The sequence below is a fragment of the Sinocyclocheilus grahami genome, unplaced genomic scaffold, assembly GCF_001515645.1.
Source record: "Sinocyclocheilus grahami isolate Dianchi unplaced genomic scaffold, SAMN03320097.WGS_v1.1 scaffold13.1, whole genome shotgun sequence".
Classification (NCBI taxonomy): domain Eukaryota; kingdom Metazoa; phylum Chordata; class Actinopteri; order Cypriniformes; family Cyprinidae; genus Sinocyclocheilus; species Sinocyclocheilus grahami.
The window spans coordinates 1648533-1660179 of NW_015505192.1; the positions used below are offsets into that span (position 1 = coordinate 1648533).

General features: G+C 39.2%; 1 protein-coding gene across 1 annotated transcript in view; it reads right to left on the bottom strand.

Annotated features, from left to right (window-relative positions):
* LOC107598823 (nuclear receptor subfamily 1 group D member 1-like) overlaps nucleotides 1-11647 on the bottom strand; it is an 18322-nt gene that overhangs the window by 2120 nt on the left and 4555 nt on the right. The window contains exons 2-7 of the mRNA XM_016290258.1: nucleotides 7974-8273; nucleotides 7740-7828; nucleotides 7503-7647; nucleotides 2417-2982; nucleotides 1275-1460; nucleotides 739-949 (exon numbers count right to left, since the gene is read on the bottom strand). Of these exons, the coding sequence (XP_016145744.1) occupies nucleotides 739-949; nucleotides 1275-1460; nucleotides 2417-2982; nucleotides 7503-7647; nucleotides 7740-7828; nucleotides 7974-8273 (1497 nt within the window). The remainder of the gene's footprint in view (nucleotides 1-738; nucleotides 950-1274; nucleotides 1461-2416; nucleotides 2983-7502; nucleotides 7648-7739; nucleotides 7829-7973; nucleotides 8274-11647) is intronic.

Here is an 11647-nt window from a genome sequence, read left to right on the forward strand (position 1 = left end):
TATATGATATATATATATATATATATATATATATATATATTTATGATGTATATATACAATTTATATTAGTTTTTTTCCCCAAAATAAATATCCATTTTTCATATTGTACATTATAATTTTGTGATGCCTAAATTCACTTTTTCCAGCATTTAAAATGATTAATTTTTTGGTGATTGATAGTGTTTTATAGTTGAGTTTTTAGTGTTTTATGTTTGATTTAAAAATCATTTTATTTTAATTAAAAATAATTAAATAAATAAATATGTGATTTAGTATATTATTAGTAAATGTATTTAATTTAGTATTTTTGGTCTCAGTGTTTTCTTTTTTTCTTCTTCATCATACAATGAAAGTCAGAGTTGTTTTGGGCCCCAGTGACTGTCATTGTATGTATAAAAACTATTGAAATATTCTCCAAAATATCTTCTTCTGTTTCTTGCAGAAGACAGATGTTTGTACTGACATGAAATTTGTGTTTAAACAGAGTTCTATTTGAGTTTTAAATTGATATCAACCATTTATCTGCGATTTATCAGTTAAATGCTAGAACATAAAAAGAATCAGTTTATCAGCATCTATCAGAAATGTAATATTGCACTAATGATCACCCCTATTATAAATCATTATCTTAATGTTAGGGGATTATTAAAATCTCCAACACTTAGCATGAGCAATATTAATAGAGATGCACACCTTAGCAAATAGCACTAATTAATCTGATTCCTGTGCTGCTCTCACCTGCAGAAACCAGCACCACAGCCATAAAGAGAGCCATCTCATCTGACTCCAGGCCCAGAGAGCTCAGCTTGGAACTGAACTCAAACATGGCATTCAGCAAGGAGCCCATGCCCAGACCCCTAAGGGTGACCAGCGGGTACGTCTGCCCATTCAGGAAAGTCACTGTTCTTTCCTTGTGGTTGAACAGTGAGCAAAACCTCACCATAAGCACCTGCAAACAGACAGCAAGATCAGATGGAGGCAAAAAAAAAATTGACTCAGGTGATGTATTTTTTTCGCTCTCAAAATACTCTCGCCATTTGTAGGTTGATGTCCTTAAGGGTGTTAACACTTTGACGCTATCTACACAATGCTGTGTTTGTTTTGAGTGATCGGACATGTCAAACTTTGGCTTAACCAGTGAGTTTGAGGTAGGCTGATTGGGAAATCTGTTTGGTTAAGTGCTGCTAGTGGCCTAGAAATGACACACTTCACTTTTAATAGTACAGAAAGGAAAGTAAACTTCAGGAGAAATTCAAGGGTTATGTAAATAGTACCTGGAAAGTGCCTGCTTTGAGCAACATGACCTGATCATGCTGGCAAAGCTCCTGGAAGCCTGGAATGCCCTTTGCGAACTCGACCACTTCACGTACAGCCGGCGTGAAGCACCGTGAGAAAGACTCCCACACCTGCTGACTGGAGACGGCAGGTGCTGACACTGGGCATGCGTTCAGTGGACAGGCCTATGTGAGAGATGGTAGATCATATTTTTATTAGCATGTATGCTTAAGCCTCATGTTGTGTTTGGGTTATCGCATTGGATTAAACATTCCTGACTTTGCTCACACAGGGTAAAACAACTTCTCTCCCCAAAAAATTTAAAATGTATAGTAATAATCTTTGTACTTTTCTGGGATATTTTTCCCCACCTTGTTACACTTGTAATGTTCCTATTCAAAAACGACTGGCCTACAAAAAAATCACTTAATAAATTTATCGTTATGATATATTATTACCAAATATTGAATCCAGTCTTTTTGTCAACTTGTTTTCTGTCAATTAGCACAGGTTTTGTATTTCTTTTTGTACTGACTAACCTTAGTTTTTGAGTGAATATTGCCAACATTTTCCACAAATAATGCTTTTTTTTTAGGTCAGTAAGTCCTGAGGCCAATCAGTTCCAAAAAAAAAAAAAAACTGTGCTAACTGTTGACAAAAAGATTGAAACCAAGATTTGGTGATAATATTGCACAATGAGAAATTTATAAGCAATTTTTAAAAGGCCGGTCCATTTTTGGCAGGGAACACCAAATTAGGTAAAGACTTTTAAGCACAGTACAAGAGTAAATTTACTGATCTATTCTCATATTTTGATCTTAAATTATAGATTTATATGATAGAAACACTCTTATGACAAACTAAAAAATAAAGGTTCCAAAAGCAGCTTTTCGCAGCAATGCCATAGAAGAACCATTTTGAGTTCCCTAAACAATCTTTCAGTGATCAGATCTTAAAAGAACCATAATTTTCTTAATGTAAAAACATTGTAATAATCTAACAAACCTTCTTCCACTATAAAGAAACTTTTGTGCAATACAAAGTTTCCATGAATGTTAAAGGTTCTTCATGGAAACAAAGATGCTAATAAAAATAAACTTTTATTTTTAAGAGTGTATATATATCTTGAAACATTCCTCACCAGCACTTTGGAGCCAGCAGCCAACTTAAACGGACACGAGGCCTGGCTTTGGGACTCGCCAGCTGCATAGACGTTGTAATTGGCCTGAGTAGGTTGTGAGGGCTGGCTAACGCTAGACTGGGAGTGATTTTGGCTGAATGAAGCAGCGTAGCTGTACCGATTATTGTCCACCAATGAGACCGGGCATTTGCTGTTGCTGGAAGTAACTGGGCAGTGAGGTGGGGCCGTGAAGCTTTCATGAGTAGTCGCGTGATACCCCACGAGAGGGTTCACATGAGGATAGTTGCTGTCCTGAGAAGGGCTGTTTTGAAAGGTGCTCGATCTACTGCTGGTGTTCATGTTGCCCACACACTTGCTCAGGTGGTCCTGTGTGTTTGTGAAGATGTCCTGGTAGGCTCGGGATAAGGCCTTTTTGGATTGGTTCTCGCTGGGGCTGGGAGGAGGTTCGTATGGTGGGGAGGTTTCCATGCCCATGGTGGACGATTCGTTGAGGCTATTCATGTAGCTCTGCATCTCGTCCAAAAGCCGCTGTTTCTCTCGTTTTGGGATGCGGCCGAAACGCACAGCTAGGGGTCAGAGAGAGAAACAATTGGTTGACAACATGAACATTGCTTTCTTAATAAATGTATTTGTTATTATTATTGTCTGCTTTATCTGTACATGTTATTTTAAAGGCAAAATATTTGTAATGTTTAATGTTTTTCATTCAAAATGCAGTAATGTTTTTTTTAAATAAAATTAAAAGCATATTCAAAATGTAATAATCACTTTAATGTAGCTTGCGCCAACAGTTGTACATGGAAGCAGCTCCGGGCAGATGACGTCAGATGCCGGTGTTGCGCATGCACCGGTGAGTCTTGTGAAAACCAACGTTCGTTAACAGGAGCAAAGGAAGCAAAAGAAAACCAGTCTCCTCTTGGCTTATATCCTCTGACATTGCTTCCGCGTTCGTCACTTCTGAGCGGTGCATGCGCAACGCTGTCCTCATACGTCATCCTCCCGGAGCTGCTTCAGTGTACAACAGTGAGCGCAAGCTAGATTAAAGTGATCATTACATTTTGAATATGGATATTTTGAATATGGATATAACACCCGCTGATTGCCATTAAACAGCTTGAAAGATCAAAAACAATTTTTAATATAACTCAGACTGGATTCGTCTGAAAGAAGAAAATCTCATATACACCTTGAGGGTGTGTAATTTATGGGCTAATTTTTATTTTTGGGTGAACTATCCCTTTAAGTCTGTCATTGTTCTCACACCATCATGTCATTCTAAAGCTGTATGATTTTTACTTTCCTGAAACACACAGAATTGAAGAAACTGCTTTTGTCCATACAGTGAAGGTCAGTGGGATCCAAAACAATACTGAACACCACACTTTTTCTTTATATGGACAAAAACTCTGAGAATTTTTTCAAAGTATCTTCATTTATATCTCACAGAAGAAAGTAAGTCAGGGTGAGTAATTAATGATAGAATTTTCATTTGTGGGATGATGAATTTTCATTTCATATTGGCTTTAATATTACATTTTAGACTAAATAAATGCCAGGGATGCATTGAAGACAATTAATCTGAAAAGAAAAGGAGTCATAGTCGATGTTAAAAATACAAAATGTTGTGAAATTACTGCATTTTCTATGCGAATCACTGATGAAAAGATCCTGCCTGATCAGTAATCAAAATGTCCATGTCCCATTTCTTTTATAATAAAGCACATGGCAGCATCAGAAATAACCTAGTGTGACAAAATAAATCAAATATTGTCTGAAAATTCCTTTGGAAGTGAAAACAAAAAACACAAAAATAGCACAGCTAATGTGTAGGAGACAACTTTGGTCATTGTGGTGTAAAATATTGATGATCATTAAATGCGTTAATGTTGTTTTGGATGCTTTCACATCTTTTACAAGGCCCTCGCTTTTTTCTCCATCACCACCTTCTCCTCTAAGTAAATCTGTCAGCTGTTGAATCTAAAAATAGCACCAATGCTACCATATGTTACCTCCCCCACTCTTCATCTCTCTCTCCGTCACTACCTCCCCTTCCTCTCTTCATCCCTATGCTACTCTCACTCCTCTCTGAAGCCGTAAGTAGGGCACTGGGTCAAGCAGAACGTGATGACAATGCCACGGTAATTGGGAGAAAAACTAATGACTGTGGTAAGGAAAGGAGGGGTGAGGAGAAGAGAAAAAGAAGAAGAGAAGAGAGCACAATGTCATTTGGCAGATTGAGGTGGCAGTAGACAAAAGATTATATGGTACATGGGTTTACAAGATGAGAGCAGAAGGAAGGCAAAGAGCGGAGATGTTCCATATATCATATATGTCTCACAACACCTGCATCTGAGAAAATTAGATAAGCCAACGAAGGGATACATTTTTTTTTTCGCTTTTCTGTAACTAACATGCAATGGTTGCATGCGTTACCCTTGCATTGCAAAGTCCACAACTGACTTGCCATTCCAATTAAATTTCCTCAATTTCCTGAAGTTCAGCTCAGTCTTAATTAGTGTAGCAAACAGGATGCAGAATTGCACTTTGCCTCAAATTAACATGAACTGAAATTCAATAAAGGTCATATTACATGTTTTTCACTAGAAGAGCAGAGTTAAAACTTCGAATGTTGGTTTAACAAAAGTTTATTTATTAGGTTTGTTTTAACAAAGTTTAACGTGACACTTCATTTCCTAGAATGCATTGCCAGTGTTGAGTTTCTTTCAAATGCAATTCAGTAAATTCCTCTTCCTTTCATTTCAATTAAAATTCCAATTCCACTTCCGGTGGTGTGTGGCCAGTTCAAATTCCAATAAATCAATTCTCAATTTCACTTAAACCCGATGAACCAGAATTCAGGTAAAATTCTCAGTATTAATCTGATATCAAGACTACGGTGCTTCATCCTGTGTAAACAATGTGACACACATAGCCCCAGACCGCTGCACTGATTAATAGTCTATCAAATAGCAAGTTCATAGCGGAAGTGAAACCATGCCTCCTCATCGTGTCAAACCAAACATCTGTTTGTATCACACGACCGAAATTAAACTAAAGACTGCAGTGAAGTGAGATGAAATCAGGGCCTCTACTTTATTGTGGTATTTGATGCAGTTACATGAGGTTTTCCTGTTTGTGCAAGAGAACCCGTCAGAGAAACAGGTTTCTAGGTTGTGGGCCCTAACAATTTCAGGAACCAGGGTTAAAATGACTGTTTACCTCCTCCACTTTGTACCCAATAGACTCATTTGTGTTAGTGCCCTTTTAGAACAACATCCAGTACAATCTGCTATCATAGCCAACCTAACTTTCATGCAAATCTGCTGGCAATGCCATGTGAAATGATGCTGAAAACCCGACGGAAGTCTTAAATAGGTCACAATGTACAAGTGTCAGTTTATTTTGCTAAATTCCTCAAAAGTTCACCGGACAAGATTTATTGTTAATTTCAGTGTTATTGCCGCCAAAGGCAATCGGATGAGGCATTGTTCTTCTGAAGAGTTCAGATGCCTGGCTTTTTCTGCATCCCTTGCTTAATTTTTGCTGCAGCACAACATTAATTGCTGAGGATGTTATAAGGGCACAAGCGTGGTAATCAAGTCGCCCGTGTTCCAATTTCTCAAAATAATTCTTGTATTTGCTGCAGTTTTCCAGATGACAGATAGCTTCAGGGACTGCGTGACTCCATCCCTCATAAATCATTGTCTCTAGAAGGGATTGGGAGGCAGAGCTTAGGGAACGTACGAGGGGGAAGGGTAAACCGATGGAGAGAAGGAGGCGAGAAAAAGAAGGGACCACAAAGGGCAAGCAAGAGACAGAAACGAGCGCACAGCCAAACTAAAAGAAACTTGCTCTCTTAAAAGATACCAGTGGTGCAAGATTAAAAGAGGAAAGTAGGTTGAGGGGGCGGGTGTGATGCTTTGCCTGAAGAATGCTATGAAAGTACAACTTTTCACTATTTGTCATATGTCAGTGCCCTGATAACCTCCAAAAATTCTCACCATCACGGGACATGCCAACAGACAGGCATTTTTTGAAGCGGCAGTGTTGGCAGCGGTTGCGGTTCATGCGCATTATCAGGCAGTTCTCGTTCTTCACGCACATCTTGTAGTTAATGTTCTGCTGAATGCTGCGGCGGAAAAAGCCCTGCAAATAACGAAAGACAATATGATAAACCACAATGATATGACAGAAAAGACAAAGCATGTTTGTTTTATCAGAGGCTTGTTCTGTCTTACCTTGCAGCCTTCACATGCATGGACACCATAGTGGAACCCTGATGCGATATCTCCACATACTTTACAAAGGAGCACCATGCCTCCAGTCTCTGCGCAGATAAAGATAGAAACAGAGAGAGAATGGGGTCAGGATGTACAAGAACACATGTCCTTAATATTGGGGACTCGTTATTCCTTTGTGAAAGAAGATGCTGACTTTGTGTGTTGCAGGTACTAAAAAGGGAACCCACTTACTGGTAAACGTGCCAGTGAATCCACAAGGCCTTTTACCAGCGATAGGATGGGAGTAGCTGTCCGGGTTTGAACCTGCAGTAGAGTTGTTGTAGATTTCAGGGAACTGAAATACCAGTTTTGGAGAAGGTGGCGTTCCCACACTTCCTTGCTGCTTGAGGGCCCCAATCTCAGTGAAGGTGACCTCCTCTGGGGAAGAGGGCTGGGAGTGAGAAGTCGCCCGTGTTCCAATTTCTCAAAATAATTCTTGTATTTGCTGCAGTTTTCCAGATGACAGATAGCTTCAGGGACTGCGTGACTCCATCCCTCATAAATCATTGTCTCTAGAAGGGATTGGGAGGCAGAGCTTAGGGAACGTACGAGGGGGAAGGGTAAACCGATGGAGAGAAGGAGGCGAGAAAAAGAAGGGACCACAAAGGGCAAGCAAGAGACAGAAACGAGCGCACAGCCAAACTAAAAGAAACTTGCTCTCTTAAAAGATACCAGTGGTGCAAGATTAAAAGAGGAAAGTAGGTTGAGGGGGCGGGTGTGATGCTTTGCCTGAAGAATGCTATGAAAGTACAACTTTTCACTATTTGTCATATGTCAGTGCCCTGATAACCTCCAAAAATTCTCACCATCACGGGACATGCCAACAGACAGGCATTTTTTGAAGCGGCAGTGTTGGCAGCGGTTGCGGTTCATGCGCATTATCAGGCAGTTCTCGTTCTTCACGCACATCTTGTAGTTAATGTTCTGCTGAATGCTGCGGCGGAAAAAGCCCTGCAAATAACGAAAGACAATATGATAAACCACAATGATATGACAGAAAAGACAAAGCATGTTTGTTTTATCAGAGGCTTGTTCTGTCTTACCTTGCAGCCTTCACATGCATGGACACCATAGTGGAACCCTGATGCGATATCTCCACATACTTTACAAAGGAGCACCATGCCTCCAGTCTCTGCGCAGATAAAGATAGAAACAGAGAGAGAATGGGGTCAGGATGTACAAGAACACATGTCCTTAATATTGGGGACTCGTTATTCCTTTGTGAAAGAAGATGCTGACTTTGTGTGTTGCAGGTACTAAAAAGGGAACCCACTTACTGGTAAACGTGCCAGTGAATCCACAAGGCCTTTTACCAGCGATAGGATGGGAGTAGCTGTCCGGGTTTGAACCTGCAGTAGAGTTGTTGTAGATTTCAGGGAACTGAAATACCAGTTTTGGAGAAGGTGGCGTTCCCACACTTCCTTGCTGCTTGAGGGCCCCAATCTCAGTGAAGGTGACCTCCTCTGGGGAAGAGGGCTGGGAGTGAGAAAACGGAGACTGGGTTTGATAGCCACTAGAGGGGCTTCCTGGGCTTGGACTGGCACTGCCATTGCTACCAGCGTAGAGTATCACACTACCTGTACAAATACAAAAGTATATGAAGCCTTTGACTGGGTAAAACATAAAAATGGTACTTTATTTTGTTAGTTAATTTCATTTCGATTACATATATTGTGTACTGTACAATAATATTAATTTACTTAAACTGTTAATGTTGCATTTTTGTAAGTCTTTAAACCACCTTAAATTTTAACATGTTAAATCCCTAGTCAAACGTTAGTTAGGGTTCATGTCATGTGTCCCAGTTCAGTTTGTTGAACTGGCTCATTTGCAAATCAAATCTAATTTGCATTGCCATTAAACAATGCTACATTTAATTTACCTATCTAGACTGAAAGCCTTTTTGCATATCTTAATAAAATGTTATTTATTTAAACAGCATGTGAGATTGTTTATTTGTTGATAACTGTCATGCTATCAAGTCATATTTCCAATATATTTCCAGTTTTCATTATTTCCTATTTGGCTATTAGAGTAACATCCTTGTCGTTATACCATCAAATTCTAGGTTCACTACAAATGCCCTTGCTATCAGTTTATTAATCGGTTCTCGTATTTTCATGAATGTTTTGAAAAGAGACGTTCATTAAGTACAATGTTTTCCTGGATCAACATCCTTGTTGGTCCTGGAACAAAGAGCTAAGTTCACAGGAAATGTCAGTTTTAGGTTTACAACCAGGATCAGGTGTTTCTACACCCTTGTTATTCAGCTATCATTTCCCTCTGATTTTAGGAATGAATTATGGTTAGGTTTAAGGTTAGGGTTAGGTTTAAGGGTAGGGATAGGGTTAGGTCTATGTTTTCGGGTAGTAATGTTGATTCAGGATCAACAAAATATGTTAAACCTGTGTCTCCAACATTCTGCATGATTTGAGGTATCATTGTACACTTCTAGAAAAGCTGTCACTTTGGCAGTACCCTTTCAAAAGGTACTAATATGTACCTTTAATGTACTAATATGCAACCTTTATGGGTAAATAAGGTACAAAGGTGTACCTTTTCAAAGGGTACCATCCTAGTGACAGCTTTTGTCGTAGTAAGAGTTATATGGCAAATTGTGTACAATTTTGAATAATCTAACCCTAAATGCCCTAGCAAACACTATAACAAATATATTGATCCACACACTCTAAAAAATACTGGGCTGTTTCAACCCAACTTTGAGTCAAATATGGACCAACCCAACTTTTGGGTTAAAAATTTAATTGAAAAATTTAACCCAACAGCTGGGTTAGTCCATATTTGACCCAAAGTTGGGTTGAAACAACCCAGCATTTTTTTTAGAGTGCACTGACACAAACCTACACTCTAAAAAATGCTGGGTTATATTTAACCCAGCATTTTTTAGAGTGTAGAGAGCATGGGATAGTTGACCCAAAAATTTAAATTCTGTGAACATTTTGTCAACCTCATGTCATTGCAAGTACTCATGAGTATCTTTCTTGTGTGGAAAAAGGAGTTATCTAACACAATGTCCAAGCTGCTTTTATGAAAGTCAGTGATCACCATGGCTGTTTCTGTTTTCCATCCACTTTCATTGTATGTCACTGATTGTTAAATATCTCGGCATGAGGATGAGTAAATGATAACAAATGTTGTTTTTATGTGAAGTGCCTTTAATACTGTGTAGTGTTTATGAGCAATGACATAGGCTAAATATTTCCTTAATACTGTCCTTCAGTGTGTGTATTGGAACTTGCAACCCTTCTGTGGTAAACAAGTTCAAACTGCCAGCAAATATCTGCCTTACTCCTTTGCATGCATTTTCACATGCTGCACACGGTATTTATTTAGCTCAAGTGTTTTTGTGATCCCTCCACTGGCACGTGCAGCGGGACTTTTTGTTGACATAGGATGTTACAACCTTGTGATAGCGAGCCCTACCTGAGGTGTAACTCAGCCCTGCCCAGCTTACAAACCCCACCCACATACACAGAAATACTCACACAGAGGTTAAAGAGAGAAATTACATTACATAAATTGCCCGTTATTAAACCAAAGCAGGGTGCGAACTACGGGGGAGATAGGGGGAGCTCGGCTCCCCTTAATAAGACATGGGCTCCCCTGAAAACGTGATTTGTGAAATTTGGGGGGGGTCTCAAAAAATATTGACATTGTGTTATTTTGACGTGCAATTTCAGTTTTGTGTAATGTGATCATCGTGGATTATTATGTGTAAAATTGCTAAAATATCATTCATTCATGCATGACGGCGATTTAAACTTAATTCACTTCAATAAAGATAACTATACATGCATTCTTGTCATAAGCATCAAGGTGTGAGGGCGCTGCGGTCCAAATTCCACTCATGTTTAGTACATGTTAACTCAAAGATTCGTAGAAAAAATATAAACGTTGGACTCTGTGGTCGATTCTGTGTTAAGGTAAGGCATGTTATTCGCAATTATGTGTTGTGGCTGGGTTGTTATAAGTCTGCGATGTCTACTTAGGCCTAATTGAACGGAGGAATTATGGTATTCTTCTGTAGCCTGACGACGAGTAACTTTAACCGTTGTTCATGTGAACTCAAAGACAGCCTGATGCTTTGTTTCTAGACTATTTGTGGGTGGCTGTTTGTTGTTTCACCTATCAATTCGTGTCGATAAAGTAAAATAGGGTAAATCCTGTATAGTGATTTATCCTATAGTGCTTGCATAAAGCAAGTAGTGCATACACTTGTAGCTGTTATGTATTGTTGTAAGCCCCACGCTCAAGTGCACAACACCCCCCCACCCCCCAAGTGGGCTCCCCCAAAGTCCACGGTATAGTTCGAACATTGAACCAAAGCATAGTGTCTGGGGCGCAGCTGTTTTTAGCACCAGTTTCACATGATTGCAAACCAGTCTAAGGCTTTAATTAGATATTAATCTAAAATAGGTAGGTGCAATATTATTTTGTCTTTCTCCTGCCCTTCGCGAAAATAACCAGTTTGTAATATGAGGGACAATACAGCAAAGATAATACAGTTTCTACAAGCTAAATGAGGAGCCGGCCGTGCACATGTCATTACAGGCCAGTATAAATTAAGGTCAGTGGAAACACCAGCATTAATTGAAGAATCAGCAGGTCTCTTTGTGAGCTTAGGCAACCCATGCAAACACTAATCTGCTAGTGAGCAAAGGCAGAAACGTGAGGACTTTGCAGGGACAATTATTCCCTCCTCCCTGGTCTCAAACACTGGCATGATCTCCCTTCCTCCCTCCCTTGAGGAAAATAGCTGAAACACTCTGCCTTGCATGACCGCAGTTTCTTATAGTACATTTGCCTTGATATACACCATCTAAACATTTCTGCATTTGTGTGGGTAGGGGATGCAAGAGTTGTGCATGTTGCAATTGTGTATGTAAAATTATATATATATATATATATATATATATATATATATATATAT